Source organism: Gallinula chloropus (assembly GCF_964237585.1).
Source record: "Gallinula chloropus genome assembly, contig: HAP1_SCAFFOLD_689, whole genome shotgun sequence".
Classification (NCBI taxonomy): Eukaryota; Metazoa; Chordata; class Aves; order Gruiformes; family Rallidae; genus Gallinula; species Gallinula chloropus.
In genome coordinates, this window is record NW_028168173.1 from 1 (window position 1) to 17992 (window position 17992).

Genomic DNA, 17992 nt, shown 5'->3' on the forward strand with positions numbered 1-17992 from the left:
CAGCACGTCTGCCCCACGAAGGGCTGCAGGGGGGGGGGGCACCCGCACTCGGCCGTCCTGGAGGGAGGGGGGGGAACAGGGTGTTTGGGGGGGGTCGCACCCCAATTCCCCCCTCCCCCAGCACCCCTGGGTGCCCCCCCAGCACCCCATTTCCCCCCCACCCCCCTTCACCCACCGGCAGCTGGTTGGTCTCCAGGAGCGCGATCAGCATCCGCGGCACCGCGCAGGCCGTGCCGTTCACCTGCGGGGGGGGGGGGTCGGGGGGGGTCAGGGGGGGTCGGGGGGGTCAGAGGGGGTCGGGGGGGGATTTGGGGACCCCCCAGCACCCACCGTGTGCGCATGGCGCAGCCGCCCAGCCCCGTCCCTGTACATGATGTTCAGGCGCCGGCTCTGGTAGTCGGTGCAGTTGGAGGCGCTGGAGATCTGGGGGGGATGGGGCAGGGGGGGGACACAGAGACATTTGGGGACCCCCCTTATAGGGGGTCCTGGCCCCATTTGACCCCCAGCCCCATTTCCGAATCCCCAGCCCCATTTGCCCCCCACCTCCCCATATTTCCCCCCCTGTATTTGCCCCCCCCCCCAGCCCCATTTGCCCCCACCTCCCCCTCTTTGCCCCTGGTATCTGCCCCCCTTGCCCCATTTCCCCCCCCCCCCAGCCCCATTTCCCCCCACCTCCCCGTATTTCCCCCCCAGCCCCATTTCCCCCCCCACCTCCCCATATTTCTCCCCCAGCCCCATTTGCCCCCCACCTCCCCACATTTGCCCCCAGCCCCATTACCTCCCCATTTGCCCCCCCAACACCATTTCCCCCCACCTCCCTGTATTTGCCCCCCGCCCCATTACCTCCCCATTTGCACCCGCAGCCCCATTTGCCCCCCACCTCCCCCACTTTGCCCCCGGTATCTGCCCCCCCCAGCCCCATTTCCCCCCCCGACCCCAGCCCCATTTTACCCCCCACCTCCCCCTATTCCCCCCCCAGCCCCATTTCCCCCCCCCCACCTCCCCCTATTTGCCCCCCCAGCCCCATTTCCCCCCCCCACCTCCCCGTATTTGCCCCGGCCGGGCATCCAGGCTTCGATGTCGAACTTGCGGTAGGCGGGGAGCCCCAGCTCCTGGCTGGGCATATCCAGGACCCTGGGGGGGGCAGAGGGGGGTGTTGGGACCCCACTCACCCCCCCAACCCCTCCCCAGTGCCTCCCAGTGCCTCCCAGTTACCGTAGTGCAGTCCCAGCTGGGAGAACAGCTCCTTCTGCAGCGCCAGGAACTGCCCCAGCAGCTCCTCGCTCTCGGAGCCGCTCTCAGCCGCCGTCAGCCCGAACATCTCCACCTTGGGGGGGGTATTTTGGGGTGGGGGGGGTGTTTATCTCCCCAAAACCCCCCAGGGTCCTTCCCCCAGTTTGCCCAGTACCTTGGTGAACTGGTGGACCCGGTAGAGCCCCCAGGGCTCCCGCCCCTGTGTCGGTCTCAGCCCGGTAACAGGTACTGGTACAGACGATTCTGGGGGGGACAGAGGCTCAAGGGACCCCCCCAGGACCCCCCCCAAAAACCAGGGGGTGGCTGAAGGGGCTGGGACCCCCCAGTGTGTGTGTCACCTCCCCAGTACCTGAGGGGCAGATCCTCCAGCCGGCACGGCGTGGTCCATGAAGAACCCTGGGGGAGGGGGGGGATGCTGGGGTTGGGGGGGCACAGGGGAGGTACAGAGGGGGATGGGGGTGCCCCCCCCTCCCCAAATTGCCCCCCCTGTCCCCTACCTGCGATCCCCACCTCGGAGGTGCCGGCCAGGCAAAGATCCTCGAAGCGCGCGGGGTCGATGGCGTAGACGGGCGAGGGGAGGCGGTGGGCTGCATCCCACAGCCCTCCTGGGGGGCAGGGGGGCGGGGGGGGGGGTGGGGGGGGTTATGGGGGAGGGAGAGGGGTTGGGGGGGTTACGGGGAGGGGGAGGGGTTTGGGGGGGTACGGGGGAGGGGGAGGGGTTGTGGGGGGGGTTACGGGGGAGGGGGAGGGGTGGGGGTTACGGGGGAGGGGGAGGGGTTGGAGGGGTTATGGGGGAGGGGTTGGGGGGGGTTATGGGCGAGGGGGAGGGGGTTGGGGGGGGTTACGGGGGAGGGGTTGGGGGGTGGGGGTGGGAGGGCTACGGGGGAGGGGGAGGGGTTGTGGGGGGGTTACGGGGGAGGGGGAGGGTCCCTGAGCTGATTTGGGGGGGGGGGGGGGACTTACGAAGACGGCGCCGCGCAGCAGATCCGGGACCGTCATGGGGAGGGAAGCCCTGGGGGATGGGCCAATCATCAGCCTGCGGGGCCTCAGCCACGCCCCTTCCTCACAGACCACGCCCACAAAGCGCGCCCCTCCCCCCCAGCCTCAGGGCCCCGCCCACAAGCTCCAAGCCCCGCCCATTCCCCATTCCTCAGGCCCCTCCCCATCCCTCAGACCCCTCCCCCATCCCTCAAGCCCCTCCCCATCCTTCAGACCCTCCCCCCCTCAGGCCCATCCCTCAGGCCCCTCCCCCATCGCTCAGGCCCCTCCCCCAACCTTCAGTCCCCTCCCCCATCCCAGCCCCTGGGGTTTGGGGGGTCCCAAACCCCCTGCAGGGGTTTTGAGGGGGTTATGGACCCCCAAACCCCCCCAACCCCCAGGTACCTGCGCCCGCAGCTTGCCCAGGGTGTAGCTGACCAGGGTGTCCTCAGCCCCTCCCCCAGCCCCCAGCCCCACCCCCGGGGTTTGGGGGGTCCCATCCCCCAGGGTACCTGCGCCCGCAGCTTTCCCAGGGTGTAGCTGACCAGGGTGTCCTCAGCCCCCTCCCCAGCCCCAATCCCCCAGCCCCCCCCCCTGCAGGGGTTTTGGGGGGGTAGGGACCCCCCATCCCCCCCCAGGTACCTGCGCCCGCAGCTTGCCCAGGGTGTAGCTGACCAGCGCCTCCTGCAGCCGCGTCCCGGCACCCAGCAGGTAGTAGGAGCGATGGCCGGAGACGTGAGACAGGCGCCTGCGGGGACGGGGGGGATGGGGGGATGGACACACGGACACGGGGGACAGGGGGAAACAGGGACAGGAGGACACAGGGACACACGGACACGGGGACAGGGGGACACACGGAGACGGGGACAAACAGGGACAGGGGGACACATGGACATGGGGGGACAGGGACAGGGGGACAGGGGGCATGGACACACAGACACACAGACACACAGACAGGGGACAGGGGGACACACAGGGACAGGGGGACATGGGGACATGGACATGGGGACACACGGACATGGGGGACAGGGGGACATGGGAGCATACGGGGACATGGACACACGGACGTGGGGACAGGGGGACACGGGGACACACAGGGACAGGGGGACATGGGGACAGGGGGACAGGGGGACACAGACACGGGGACATGGACACACGGACATGGGGACACAGGGACAGGGGAACAGGGACACGGGGACAGGAGGACATGGGACAGACATGGGATAGATGGACATGGTGACATGGGATGGACAAACACGGGCAGGACAGATGGACACAGGACAGGGAACACAGGATAGGGGACAGATGGACACGGGACACACAGACACAGGACAGATAAACAGGGTAGACAGGGACAGGGGACACATGGACAGGGGACACACGGACACATGGACACACGGGACACACGGACAGGGGACAGACGGACGCGCATGGCAGGGGGTTCCCCGGTCTCACCGCTGGCGGATGATGTCCAGCCGCTCGCCCAGCTCCAGGTGCCCTTTTGGGCTTGAAGGGGAAGGCTGGGGAGAGGGGGAGGGGAGCCTTCCTCACCATCCTCACCCTCCTCACCATCCTCACCCTCCTCCCCTCCTCCTCCTCCCCCTCCTCCCCTTCCTCACCCTGCCCTACCTCATCCTTATCCTCCTCCTCCTCCTCTTCCTCCTCCCCAAACCCTTCCTCCCCCCCCCATGAAACCCCCTCCCCTGCCTGACCCCCTGACCCCTCCTCTTCCTCACCTCCCCCTCATCCCCCCCCCCAGCTCAGGGAAACTGAGGCACCCCTCCCCCCCTACCTGGCTTCTCCCCCACCAGCTCCAGCACCCGGGCCTGGGTCTCGTCCCCGACGGGCTGGGGGGACAAAGGGGGTGTCATGGGGGGGTGTTGGGGGTGCAGGACCCTGCCCACCCCTCCCCCAGCCAGGCCCGGGTCTGCAGCTGGGAGGGGGGGGATGGGGGAGGGGGGGGCCACTCGTAGGCCCCGCCCACACTGCACAAGCCCCGCCCCATATTCCACAAGCCCCGCCCCATAAGCACCACCCCCTCCCCACAGGCCCCACCCACACCCCCAAAAGCCCCACCCCTTCCTCAAGCGCCACCCACCCCAAGCCCCCACCCCCCTAACCCCACCCCCTTCCCAAGCCCCACCCACCCCACGCCCCGCCCACCCCAGAGCCCCACCCCCTCCCAAGCCCCACCCCTTCCCAAGCCCTGCCCACCCCCTCCCTCCTAGCCCAGCCTCCTCCAAGCCCCGCCCACCCCCGAGCCCCGCCTCAGACCCCCACCCCTTTCCCAAGCACCTCCCAGCCCCGCCCCTTCCTCAAGCCCCGCCCACCCCCAGCCCCCCAAGCCCCGCCCCTTCCCCCAAGCCCGCCCCCTCACGGCCTGGGGGTGGGTCTGGTTGGGCAGCTGCAGCGCCGTGAGGTAGAAGCTTCCGGTCCAGCGCCGCCTCCTCCGCCAGCAGCTGCTGCAGCTGCAGCCGCACGCGGCGCCCGCGCGACCGCAGGGCCGCGTACGCCGGGAGCTGGGGGGGACGGGACACGGGGGGGGGGCTGCAGCGCCACGGAGCCACGCCTACCGGTCACGCCCCCTCCCGGGCTCCACCAATCGCCTGCAAACCCGGCCAGCAGGCCCCTCCCACAAGCTCCACCCACCACCCCAGAGCCCCGCCCCTTCCCCAGGCCACGCCCACACAGACCCCACCCACAGCAGCAGGCCCCGCCCATTCTGCACAAGCCCCACCCCCTCCCCAGGACCCACCAATCGCCTGCAAGCCCGGCCTGGAGGCCCCTCCCACAAGCTCCACCCACCACCCCAGAGCCACGCCCATTCCCAGACCACGCCCACACAGGCCCCACCCACTCACAAACAAGCCCCGCCCACATACAGAGCCCCTCCCCCTGTCTGTACCTGGTCTTGTGGCCCCACCCCCACCCCAAACCACGCCCACAAGCCCCTCCCATTCCCCTTAAGCCCCGCCCCCTCCCACAAGCCCCTCCCCCTGCACCCAAGCCCCCTCCTTACCGCCTCCACCGTCGCCTTGTCGTGGGCGGCCTGTGGGAGGAGGGGTGGGGGGTGTGGGTGGGTTGGGGGGTCAGGAGGGGGGGAGGGGGTAACGTTGGGTGGGGGGCGATGGGGGGTGGGTTGGGGGGGGTTGGGCTGGGGGATAAAGTGGGGGTTGGGTGGGATTAGGTGGGGGGGCTGTGGGTGGGGTTGTGGGGGGTGGGGTGGGGGGGCTGTGGGTGGGGTTGTGGGGGTTGGGGTGGGGTGGGGGTGGACTGGGGGGTCCCAGAGGGGGGGGCAGGGGGGTGGTCTCACCATCAGCGCCCGCACGCCCTGGGCCACCTCCCCCTTCTCGGCCTCCAGGCGGGCGATGGCGGCTCGAACCTCCTCCAGGCGGGCCCAGGTCTGCCGCTGGGGGGGGCAGGGGGGGCTGGAGGAGCCCAGAAACCCCCCACCCACAGGCCCCGCCCACACTGGGCAAGCCACGCCCCTTCCCCATACGCCGGCCTCAGGGCTGCAGCCATCAGGCCCCAGCCCAGCCTTTAGGCCCCTCCCCATCCCTCAGGCCCCTCCCCCAGCCCTCAGGCCCCTCCCCATCCCTCAGGCCCCTCCCCATCCCTCAGGCTCCTCCCCATCCCTCAGGCCCTCCCCCATCCCTCAGGCCCCTCCCCATCCCTCAGGCCCCTCCCCATCCCTCAGGCCCCTCCCCCATCCCTCAGGCCCCTCCCCCATCCCTCAGGCCCCTCCCCATCCCTCAGGCTCCTCCCCATCCCTCAGGCCCCTCCCCCATCCCTCAGGCTCCTCCCCCATCCCTCAGGCCCCTCCCCCATCCCTCAGGCCCCTCCCCGTCCCTCAGACCCCTCCCCCATCCCTCAGACCCCTCCCCATCCCTCAGGCCCCTCCCCATCCCTCAGGCCCCTCCCCCATCCCTCAGGCCCCTCCCCATCCCTCAGGCCCCTCCCCCACCCCTCAGGCCCCGCCCTGCTCACGCTCTCGCGCAGGGCCCCGCCCCCTCAGGCCCCGCCCCCGCCAGACCCCGCCCCGCCCCTCAGGCCCCGCCCCGCTCTCGCGCAGGGCCCCGCCCCTCAGGCCCCTCCCCACCCCTCAGGCCCCGCCCTGCTCACGCTCTCCTGCCAGGCCCAACCTCATCCCTCAGGCCCCGCCCCCCTCAGGCCCCGCCCCACTCACGCTCTCGCGCAGGGCCCCGCCCCATCCATCAGGCCCCGCCCCCAGGCCCCGCCCCGCTCACGCTCTTGCGCAGGGCCCCGCCCCACCCCCCAGGCCCCACCCCCATCCCCCAGGCCCCTCCCCATCCCCCAGGCCCCCGCCCCGCTCACGCCCTCGCGCAGGGCCCCGCCCCGCCCCCCCGGCCCTGCCCCATCCCTCCTCAGGCCCCGCCCCTCAGGCCCCGCCCCGCTCACGCTCTCGCGCAGTGCCCCGCCCCCTAAGGCCCCGCCCCATCCCTCAGGCCCCTCCCCGTGGCCCCGCCCCGCTCACGCTCTCGCGCAGGGCCCCGCCCCGCCCCTCAGGCCCCGCCCCATCCCTCAGGCCCCTCCCCCCGGCCCGCCCCGCTCACGCTCTCGCGCAGGGCCCCGCCCCCTTGCCAGGCCCCGCCCCGCACCATCCCCCAGGCCCCGCCCCGCTCACGCTCTCGCGCACGGCCCCGCCCCCCAGGCCCCGCCCCACTCCTCAGGCCCCCGCCCCATCCCTCCTCAGGCCCCGCCCCGCTCACGCTCTCGCGCAGGGCCCCGCCCCGCCGCGGGCCCCGCCGCCGCTCCACGTCCCGCTCGCTCAGCGCCGCCAGGTCGAGGCGCGGCCGCGCGCTCAGCCCTCCCGCACGTGCTCGTACAGGCGGCTCCTCCCGCTGCCGCTCCCGCTCCCGGTGCCGCCCCCGGTGCCGCCCCCGGTCCCGGTGCCCCCAGGCCGGGCCCCGGCCCCGCTCCCGGCTCCCCGCAGGCCCCGCGCCGCCGCCCGCCGCGCCGCCAGCAGCGCCCTGGGCGCCGCCATCTTGGGAGCCGCCGCCGGCGTGACCCCGCGTCACGTGACTGCCGGGGCGCCGCGCGGCGGCCGAGCGCGGCCCTCAGGACACGCCCCCCCGGCCGAGACCACGCCCACAGAGCCTGACTCCGCCCCCCCGGCTCTGACTCCGCCCCCCCGGTGCCCCCAGGACCCCCCAGGACCCCCCAGTGCCCCCAGACCCCTTCCCAGTGCTCCCAGTTCCCCTCTCCAACACCCCCAGGACCCCCCAGTGCCCCCAGACCCCTTCCCAGTGCTCCCAGTTCCCCTCCCCAAGGCCCCCAGACACCCCTCAGTGCCCCTTACACCCCCCAGATCCCACCAGACCCCTTCCCACTGCTCCCAGTTCCCCTCCCCAAGGGCCCCAGGACCCCCCAGTGCCCCCAGACCCCTTCCCAGTGCTCCCAGTTCCCCTCCCCAAGGGCCCCAGACACCCTTCAGTGCCCCCTACACCCCTCAGATCCCACCAAACTCCTTCCCAGCGCTCCCAGTTCCCCTCCCCAGATCCCCCAGACCCCCACCAGTGCCTCCGAGCACCCACACCAGGCCAGGTTTCTCCCCTCCAAAGCCCCCAGGCCCTCACCAGTGGCCCCAGGCACCCAAACTGGTCCCAGTTCCCTTCCCCAGGCTCAAAGTTTGCTGGTTTAATGATGATCTGGTTTAATGATGATCTGGTTTAATGGTGATCTGGTTTAATGCTGATCCAGTTTACTGGTGATCCAGTTTACTGGTGATCCGGTTTACCGGTGATCTGGTCTACCGGTGATCCGGTGCCGGGAACCTAACGGGACCCACAGAGGGTCTCCCAGCGCTCGGTATCGCCGATGTCGGCGCTATACTGGGAGCTCCAGTCCCGCTGGAAGACGTCCCGGAGCTGCTCCTGGATGGTGGTGGAGCCGGAGCCGCTACGGCTCATCGTCTGGTTCACCACCAGCGCCGCGCCCGCCGTCCGCATGAAATAGTCCCCCGACCAATTGGACGTCCCTAACGAGGAGACACGGGGTGGGGTGGAGCCCCAAACCAGCCCCCCGCCCCCCCACCCCCCTACCCCTGCCGCGCCCGCGCCGCGCTCACCGATGTAGGCCGCGTTCTCCGTCACCATGTACTTGTTGTGGTTGACGCGGGCGTAAGGGATCCGGGCCTGCGCCGCGCTCGCCGGCACCATGAAGAGCCGCTGCAGGGGGCGAGGAGGGGGCGGTCACCCGCTGTGGCATCACCCCCCCACCCCCCGCCACGGCGTCCCACACCCGCCGCGGTAAGGCCGCGGTAAGGCCGTAGTAAGGCCTTGGTAAGGCCACAGTAAGGCCGTGGTAAGGCCACGTTAAGGCCGCAGTAAGGCCACGTTAAGGCCCCAGGAAGGCTGCAGCAAGGCCACAGTAAGACCGCAGTAAGGCCGCGGTAAGGCCCCAGTAAGGCCGCGGCAAGGCCCCAGTAAGGCCCCAGTAAGGCCGCGGTAAGGCCGTGGTAAGGCCCCGGTAAGGCCGCGGTAAGGCCACAGTAAGGTCGCAGTTAGGCCATAGTAAGGTTGCAGTAAGGCCCCAGCAAGGCCCCAGCAAGGCCCCAGTAAGGCCCCAGTAAGGCCGCGATAAGGCCCCAGGAAGGCCACAGGAAGGCCATGGTAAGGCCGCAGTAAGGTCGCGGTAAGGCCCCAGGAAGGCTGCGGTAAGGCCATGGTAAGGCTGCAATAAGGCCCCAGGAAGGCCGCAGTTAGGTCATAGTAAGGTCACAGTAAGGCCGTAGTAAGGCCATGGTAAGGCCCCGGTAAGGCCGCAGTAAGGCCACAATAAGGCTGCGGTAAGGCCCTGCTAAGGCCCCGCTAAGGCCACACTACCCACCACTTCCACGCTGTAACGGGTGCGGTTGTCGGCGACGGCGGCGAGGGATTTGAGGAAGGGGAACATGCTGGCCCGGCTGTGCCGCCAACAACCCGCCAACAGGCGGACCTTGACCCCGCGCTCGAAGACGGCCTTGCGCAGGCGGTTGTCAATCGCCGGCCAGAACCTGGGGAAGGGAGGGGAGGGAGGGGGAAGGCAGCGGTGAGGCCTCTCGCCGGCGCTGCCAAACCGAGCGGCACCGGGCCTGGGCCGAACCTCTCGGGGTGGGAGAACTCGGTGGTGGGCAGGTAACTCATCACCGCCACGTCCACGAACTCCTCGGCGGCGTCGATGACGTCAAGGAGGGCGCTGAGGTCCTGGGTGCGACCGGTGGCGCAAAGGGGCGGCGGGGAGCTCTGCCGGGATCACCGCAGATGAGCTCTACTGGGATCACTGGGATCACCCAGAGATGAGCTCTACTGGGATCACTGGGATCACCCAGAGATGAGCGCTACTGGGATCACTGGGATCACTGGGATCACCCAGAGATGAGCTCTACTGGGATCACTGGGATCACTGGGATCACCCAGAGATGAGCTCTACTGGGATCACTGGGATCACCCAGAGATGAATGCTACTGGGATTACTGGAGATGAGCGCTACTGGGATCACTGGGATCACCCAGAGATGAGCTCTACTGGGATCACCCAGAGATGAGCGCTACTGGGATCACGGGGATCACTGGGATCACTGGAGATGGCGCAGAAGCACCAGCAAGAACCGATGGCGGTGGGTTTGGGGGGTGGGGGGACAGGGTGGGTTTGGGGGACACACAGGGTGGGTTTGGGGGGGGGACACGGGGTGGGTTTGGGGGGGACACACAGGGTGGGTTTTGGGGACACACAGGGTGGGTTTTGGGGGGGGACACACAGGGTGGGTTTGGGGGGGACACACAGGGTGGGTTTGGGGGGGACACACGGGGTGGGTTTGGGGGGCGGGGGGACAGGGTGGGTTTGGGGAGGGGGACACACAGGGTGGGTTTGGGGGACACACAGGGTGGGTTTGGGGGGGACACACGGGGTGGGTTTGGGGGGGACACACGGGGTGGGTTTGGGGGGGACACAGGGTGGGTTTGGGGGGGACACACGGGGTGGGTTTGGGGGGGACACAGGGTGGGTTTGGGGGGGACACACAGGGTGGGTTTGGGGGGGACACAGGGTGGGTTTGGGGGGGACACACGGGGTGGGTTTGGGGGGCGGGGGGGACAGGGTGGGTTTGGGGGGACACACGGGGTGGGTTTGGGGGGGACACGGGGTGGGTTTGGGGGGGACACGGGGGGGACACCCCCACCGAGAAGTAGGCGTCGGCGGCGCTGCCGTTGAGCTGCAGCTGCAGCGGCGTCGCCATGTTGAAGCCGGTGGAGTACCGGGGCGGCCAGGGCGCCGGGACGGAAGCTTCCGGAAGGCCCAGGGCCCAGTAGGCCTCGAAGATCTTCCCCAGGTCCTGGGCCAGGCAGCTGCAGTTGTAGACGGCGACGCCCAGTTCCTTCACCTGCGGGGAGGGGGCGGTCAGGGACCCCCCAAAGCCCCCCCGAGACAGCGACCCCCCCCCAGCCCCCCCCAAAGCCCCCCCGAGACAGCGACCCCCCCCCAGCCCCCCCCAAAGCCCCCCCGAGACAGCGACCCCCCCAACCCCCCCCAAAACACCGTCCCCCCCAAAGCCCCCCAGAGACAGCGACCCCCCCAACCCCCCCCAAAAACACCGTCCCCCCCAACCCCCCCCAGAGCCAGCGACCCCCCCAACCCTCCCCAAAACACCATCCCCCCCAAAGCCCCCAGAGCCAGCGCCCCCCCCATCCCCCCCAAACCCAGATCCCACCTCCTGGGGTGTCCCCAGGGCCCCTCCCCAGCCCCCCCAGCCCCCCCAAACCCCAGTCCCACCTCCTGGAGTGTCCCCAAAGCCCCTCCCCAGCCCCCCCAAACCCACATCCCACCTCCTGGGGTGCCCCCAGGGCCCCTCCCCAGCCCCCCCAAACCCACATCCCACCTCCTGGGGTGCCCCCAGGGCCCCTCCCAGCCCCCCCCAGGCCCGCTGCCCCCCGTCCCGCCTGGGTGAGGGATCTCCAGTCCATGTTGGCGCTGCCCAGGTAGAGGTGGGTCCCGTCCACCACCCAGAACTTGGTGTGCAGGACGCCCCCGGTGAGGCGCGGCAGGTCCACGGCGCGGACCTGGGCCCCTGGGGGCGAGTCGGGGGTCTCAGGGCCCAGCCCACCCCCCCAAACTGGGCGGGTTGGGGTCCTCCCATCACCCACTCAATACCCAACCCCCCCATTCCAATCCCACCCCCCAAACTGGGAGGGTTGGGGGTCCTCCCATCACCCACTCAATACCCAACCCCCCCATTCCAATCCCACCCCCCAAACTGGGAGGGTTGGGGGTCCTCCCATCACCCACTCAATACCCAACCCCCCCCTCCCAACCCAACCTCCCCCCTTCCAGACCCAACCCCCCCCTTCCGAGCCCACCCCCCAAATTGGGAGGTTTGGGGGTCTCCCATCCGTCACTCAATCCCCAACCCCCCCTTCCAAGCCCACCCCCCAAACTGGGAGGGTCCCACTCAATACCCAAACCCACCCCCCAAACTGGGGCTTCTCCCATCACCCACTCAATACCCATCCCCCCCTTCCAATCCCACCCCCCAAATTGGGACCGTTGGGGGTTCTCCCACCCCCCACCCAATCCCCAACCCCCCCTCTTCCAATCCCACCCCCCAAATTGGGACCGTTGGGGGTTCTCCCACCCCCCACACCCAATCCCCACCCCCCCCTTCCAATCCCACCCCCCAGGCTGGGCGGGCGGGGGTCCTCCCACCACTCACCGCTCTCCTCCAGCTCCCGGAGGTCGCTCAGGGGGGCTTTGGGGGAGGGTTGGCTGACGGCCACACGGACCGCGACACCGCGGCCGGGCAACGCCAGGAGCTCCTGCAGGATCTCCTCCCCCTGAAGGCAAAGCCCACCCCAAAAACACCCAGAAAAGAGCAGAAAAGGGTAAAAAACGAGGAGAAGGGAAAAAAACAACCCCAAAAAACACCCAGAAAAGGAGCAGAAAAGGGTAAAAAACGAGGAGAAGGCAAAAAACAACCCCAAAACCACACAGAAAAGGAACAGAAATGGGTAAAAAACATAAGAACGGAAAAAACAACCCCAAAAGCACCCAGAAAAGAGCAGAAAAGGGTAAAAAACAAGGAGAAGGCAAAAAACAACCCCAAAACCACACAGAAAAGGAACAGAAAAGGTTAAAAACTAAGAAGGGAAAAAACAACCCCAAAAGCACCCAGAAAAGGAACAGAAAGGGTTAAAAACCAAGGAGAAGGCAAAAAACAACCCCAAAAACAGCCAAAAAAGGAGCAGAAATGGGTAAAAAACGTAAGAAGGTAAAAAACAACCCCAAAAGCACCCAGAAAAAGAGCAGAAAGGGTTAAAAACCAAGGAGAAGGCAAAAAACAACCCCAAAACCAGCCAAAAAAGGAGCAGAAATGGGTAAAAACCAAGAAGGCGGCAAAAAACAACCCCAGAACCACACAGAAAAGGAGCAGAAATGGGTAAAAACCAAGAAGAAAGGAAAAACCAACCCCAAAATCACCCAGAAAAGGAGCAGAAATGGGTAAAAACCATAAGAAGGGAACAAACAACCCCTAAAGCACCCAGAAAAAGAGTAGAAAGGGTTAAAAACCAAGGAGAAGGCAAAAACAACCCCAAAGCCACCCAGAAAAGGAGCAGAAATGGGTAAAAACCAAGGAGAAGGCAAAACCAACCCCAAAAGCACCCAGAAAAGGAGCAGAAATGGGTAAAAACCATAAGAAGGGAACAAACAACCCCAAAAGCACCCAGAAAAGAGTAGAAAGGGTTAAAAACCAAGAAGAAAGGAAAAACCAACCCCAAAAAGCACCCAGAAAAGAAGCAGAAATGGGTAAAATACCATAAGAAGGGAAAAAACAACCCCTAAAGCACCCAGAAAAGGAGCAGAAATGGTGAAAAAGCAAGGACAACGGAAAAAAGAACCCCAAAAGCACCCAGAAAAAGAGCAGAAATGGGTAAAAACCAAGGAGAAGGCAAAAACCAACCCCAAAAGGACCCAGCAAAGGAGCAGGACGGGTGAAAGCCCAGGGAGGAGCCCCGACCACCCGCCCCAGCCCCGCGCACCTGGGCGGCCGACGGCTCCTGCGTCCGCGTGTCGCGGTTGGTCAGGGTCCAGTAGAAGGAGGCGATGTCCAGGCTGCGCCTCGCTGCGCCCAGCAGCTTCTTCCAGGCCGAGAAGGTGGAGGGGCTGGGGGGGTGGGCGCTGCCGAAGCTCATCCCCTCCGGGATGCTCTCCACCAGCACCAGCCTGGCAGAGGGGTCGCGGCGCCGCGGTCAGGTCGCGGCGCCGCGGTCAGGTCACGGCGCCGGTGATGGCAGCGAAGGGTGCAGGGGATGGGCACTGGGGTGGGTACTGGGGTGGCACTGGGATGAGCACTGGGGTGGCACTGGGATGGGCACTGGGATGGCACTGGGAGGGCACTGGGATGAGCACTGGGATAGGCAATGGGATGGTACTGGGATGGGCACTGGGATGGCACTGGGAGGGCACTGGGATAGGCACTGGGATGGCACTGGGATGAGCAGTGGGCTGAGCAGTGGGCTGGCACTGGGATGGGCACTGGGATGGGCACTGGGATGGCACTGGGATGAGCACTGGGATGGCACTGGGATGGCACTGGGATGGGCACTGGGATGAGCACTGGGATGGCACTGGGATGGCACTGGGATGGGCACTGGGATGGCACTGGGATCGGCACTGGGAGGGCACTGGGACGAGCAGTGGGCTGAGCACTGGGATGGCACTGGGATGGGCACTGGGAGGGCACTGGGAGGGCACTGGTCTGGCACTGGGCTGGCACTGGGCTGGGCACTGGGATAGGCACTGGGCTAGCACTGGGAGGGCACTGGGATGGCACTGGGATGATACTGGTCTGGCACTGGGCTGTGCCGACTCACCGGCACCCGTCCCCGCAGGGCTCGGGGGTCCCTCCGGCGTCGCCGCGGTGCCCGGGGCCGCGGTGCAGGGTGAGGAGCAGGATGAGGATGAGGAGGGTGAGGAGGGTGAGGAGGGTGAGGAGGGTGGCGCCGAGCGCGGCGCCGCGGCGGCCCCGGGGCGCTGAGGGGCCGTCAGGGCGTAACGAGCGCTGGAATTAACGAAGGGGGTAACTGGGGGGGGGAAAGACCCCCCGACCCCCCGACCCCCCCCACCCTGAGCCGGTGGGACGGTGCCGGATCCAGCCAGACGGATCCAGGTGGCACCGGATCCAGCCAGTACAGGATCGAGCCGGCACCAGATCCAGCCAGCACTGGATTCAGCCAGCACCAGATCCCCAGATCCAGCCAGTACCGGATCCAGCCAGCACCGGATCCCCAGATCCAACCAGCACCGGATCCAGTCAGTACCAGATCCAACCAGTACCGGATCCAACCAGTACCGGATCCAGCCAGCACTGGATCCCCAGATCCAGTCAGTACCAGATCCAGCCAGCACCGGATCCCCAGATCCAGCCGGCGCCGGATTCCTGGATCCAGCCAGCACCGGATCCAGCCAGTACCAGATCCAGCCAGTACCGGATCCAGCCAGCACCGGATCCAACCAGTACCAGATCCACCCAGTACCAGATCCAGCCAGTACCGGATCCAGCCAGTACTGGATCCAGCCAGTACCGGATCCAGCCAGCACCAGATCCAAGCAGTACCGGATCCAGCCAGCACCGGATCCAGCCAGCACCCAATCCAGCCAGCCCCGGATCCAGTCAGTACCAGATCCACCCAGTACCAGATCCCGCCAGCCCCGGATCCGGCCAGCCCCAGATCCCTGGATCCAGCCAGCACCCGATCCAGCCAGTACCAGATCCCGCCAGCCCCGGATCCAACCAGCCCCGGATCCAGCCAGTACCAGATCCACCCAGTACCAGATCCCACCAGCCCCGGATCCCCGGATCCATCGGGCCGCGGCTGCAGCGGGCGGGATCCCGGGACTCACCTCGGGGCGGAAGCGCCCGCGCTGCGTCTCCCCGTCCCCTGGTGGGACCAACTGCGCCGGGGGGCAGAGATTGGGGTACGGGGGGGGCACCCCCAGGCCAGAGCAGGGGGCTGGGGTCACCCCCCCCCAAATCCCCCCCAAATCCCCCCAAAAAGGGCCGGGAACCCCGGGGAAAGGGGGGGTTGTGGTGCCCCCCCTCCCCCGCCCTGTATCGCTGGGGGGGGGGGAAATGGGGGCACTGGGGGTCGTGGGGTGTGGGGGCAGGTGGGGGTGGGGGGCACCCCAGTCTGGGGTTGTGGGGTGGCTGGGAAGGTTGTGGGGTGTTGGGTTTGGGCTGTGGGATGCCGGGTTTGGGGTGTGGGGTGCCAGGAGGGGTGTGGGGTGCCAGGTTTGGGGTGTGGGGTGCCAGGAGGGCTGTGGGGTGCCGGGAAGGCTGTGGGGTGCTGGGAGGGGTGTGGGGTGCCAGGAGGGCTGTGGGGTGCTGGGTTGGGGCGTGGGGTGCCAGGAGGGCTGTGGGGTGCTGGTTTTGGGGTGTAGGGTGCCGGGTTCGGGGTGTGGGGTGCCAGGTTTGGGCTGTAGGGTGCCGGGTTGGGCTGTGAGGTGCCAGGTTTGGGCTGTGGGGTGCCAGGAGGGGTGTGGGGTGCCAGGAGGGGTGTGGGGTGCCAGGAGGGGTGTGGGGTGCCAGGTTTGGGCTGTGGGGTGCCTGGTTTGGGGTGCTGGGAGGGCTGTGGGGTGCCAGGAGGGCTGTGGGGTGCCGGGTTGGGGCATGGGGTGCCAGGAGGGCTGTGGGGTGCTGGTTTTGGGGTGTAGGGTGCCGGGTTCGGGGTGTGGGGTGCCAGGTTCGGGCTGTGGGGTGCCGGGTTGGGGTGCTGCCAGCTCCCTACCTGCCTGTAGGTGCCGTGGGGCTTCATCCCGACTCTCCTGGCGGGGCTGGGGCGGGAGGTTTTTGGGGTGCAGGTGAGAGGGAACCCCAAACCCCCCCCAAAAACCACCCCACCCCCCAAAAACCACCCCACCCCCCCAAAAACCACCCCACCCCCCCAAAATCCAGCCCAGCACCCCCAGGCCGGGCGGGGGCAGCGTCCGTCCCGCTGACTCACGGGCCCGGGGCGCTCACGTGCCCCAAAACCACCCCAGGGCGGGGAAGGGGAAGCGCCCGCGCCCTCCCCACCCCCCCAGCCTGGGGTTAAGCTGGGACACCCCCATTTCGGGGCTTGGGGGGGGTGGGGAAGACACCCCCCCCACCCAAACACACCCCCCCATACCCCACCCACTGAAAGGAGAGGGGGGGAAACCCCCCTCCCCCCAAATCCTGCCCTGGTTTTGGGGCTGGGGGGGTTAAGCTGGGTTTAGGGGGGGCTCTGTCACCCCCCCCCCCATGAGACAGGGGGGTTGGGGCTCAGGTTTGTGGGGTTTAGGGCTGGGGTGAAGCTGGGGGGGGGCAGGGAGGTGTTTGGGGCCGGGTTTAGGGCCAGGGACAGGTTTAGGGACGGGTTTAGGGCCAGGGGCAGCTCTAGGGCTGGGTTTAGGGCCAGGGGCAGCTCTAGGGCCGGGTTTAGGGCCAGGGCCAGGTTTAGGGCCGGGCTTAGGGCTGGGCTTAGAGCCAGGTTTAGGGCCAGAACCAGGCTTAAGACCGGGGACACGTTTAGGGCTGAGTTAAGTGGCCAGGGGCAGCTCTAGGGTCAGGCTTAGGGCCGGGTTTAGGGTCAGGACCCACTTAGGGCCAGGTTTAGGGCCGGGTTTGGGGCCAGGGCCAGGCTTAGGGCCAGGTTTAGGGCCAGGACCGGGCTCAGGGCCAGGCTTAGGGATGGGTTTAGGGCCAGGGCCAAGCTTAGGGCACAGTTTAGGGTCAGGGCCGGGCTTAGGGCCGGGTTTGGGCCCAGTTTAGGCTTAGGGCTGGGCTCAGTGCCAGGTTTAGGGCCAGGGCTGGGCTTAGGACCCAGTTTAGGTTCAGGGCTGGGTTTAGGACCCAGTTTAGGCCCCGGGCCGGGTTTAGGGCCGGGTTTAGGGCCCAGTTTAGGCTCAGGGCCGGGCTCAGGGCCGGGTTTAGGGCCAGAACCGGGCTTAGGGCTGGGTTTAGGGTCAGGGCTGGGCTTAGGGCTGGGCTTAGGGCCGGGTTTGGGGCCAGGGCTGGGCTTAGGGCCAGGTTTGGGCTCAGGGCCGGGCTTAGGGCCGGGTTTAGGGCTGGGTTTGGGGCCAGGGCCAGGCTTAGGGCCCAGTTTAGGCTCAGGACCGGGCTCAGGGCCAGGTTTAGGGCCAGGGCCAGGCTTAAGGCCCAGTTTAGGCTCAGCACCAGGTTTAGGGCCGGGTTTGGGGCCAGTTTAGGGCCAGGGCCGGGCTCAGGGCCGGGCTCAGGCTCAGGCCCAGGCTCGGGCCCAGCCCGGTGCTGTCCAGGCCGCGGGTCCGAGTCCCGCCCCAGGCCCGGCCCGTGTCCCCCCCCCCCGCGGACCCCGGCCGGGCGCGGGGCGGTCATCCCGGCCGCGGGGCGGCGCTCTCGCACCTCCGCGTCTCGATGGCCGCGTTTCCCTTTCCGCTCCCTCCGCGTCCCGCGCCGGCGCCGCCGCCCAGAGCGTCCCCCGCGCGCGGCTCCGCCGGGCGGGCAGCGCGGCTGGGCGGGGCGGGTGGCGTCACTTCCGGCCGGCCCGGACCCCACCCGGCCCGTTTCCGGTCAGGGCCCGGCCGGGCGGGAGGCGGCGGCGGCGGCGCGATGGGGCGAGGCCGGGGCCGAGAGGTGAGCGGGGGGCGGCGGGAGAGGGGCCGGGGGGCGGCTGTGGGGTGGGGAGGGGCCTGGGGGGCAGGAGGAGGGGCCGGGGGGAGCTGGGGGGCGGCTGTGGGGTGGGGAGGGGGCTGTGGGGCAGGGGGAGGGG

General features: G+C 68.4%; 2 protein-coding genes across 2 annotated transcripts; both read right to left on the minus strand.

Moving 5' to 3' along the window:
• Window positions 1–6: 6 nt before the first annotated feature.
• Window positions 7–7237, minus strand: SARS2 (seryl-tRNA synthetase 2, mitochondrial; the record flags this gene model as incomplete). Its single annotated transcript, XM_084281105.1, is given in 24 exon segments — window positions 7–38; window positions 40–57; window positions 176–241; window positions 331–423; window positions 1041–1134; window positions 1173–1327; window positions 1409–1453; window positions 1455–1497; window positions 1604–1626; window positions 1628–1650; window positions 1752–1832; window positions 1835–1859; window positions 2218–2259; window positions 2261–2266; window positions 2875–2980; window positions 3688–3737; window positions 3739–3752; window positions 4025–4079; window positions 4610–4657; window positions 4659–4751; window positions 5252–5281; window positions 5546–5641; window positions 6963–7057; window positions 7060–7237. Coding segments are annotated over 24 exon segments (1511 nt in total), but the record flags the coding sequence as incomplete, so codon positions are not given.
• Window positions 7238–7889: 652 nt separating this feature from the next.
• Window positions 7890–17862, minus strand: PLD3 (phospholipase D family member 3). The gene is made up of 12 exons (XM_084281104.1): window positions 17626–17862; window positions 16010–16055; window positions 15126–15176; window positions 14096–14283; window positions 13262–13445; window positions 11938–12058; window positions 11168–11295; window positions 10411–10611; window positions 9337–9476; window positions 9082–9247; window positions 8321–8420; window positions 7890–8230 (listed from the first exon to the last, which is right to left on the minus strand). The coding sequence occupies exons 2-12, from the start codon at window positions 16034–16036 to the stop codon at window positions 8028–8030; spliced, it is 1509 nt and encodes a 502-aa protein (XP_084137230.1). The 5' UTR covers window positions 16037–16055; window positions 17626–17862; the 3' UTR covers window positions 7890–8027.
• Between the last annotated feature and the right edge of the window lie 130 nt (window positions 17863–17992).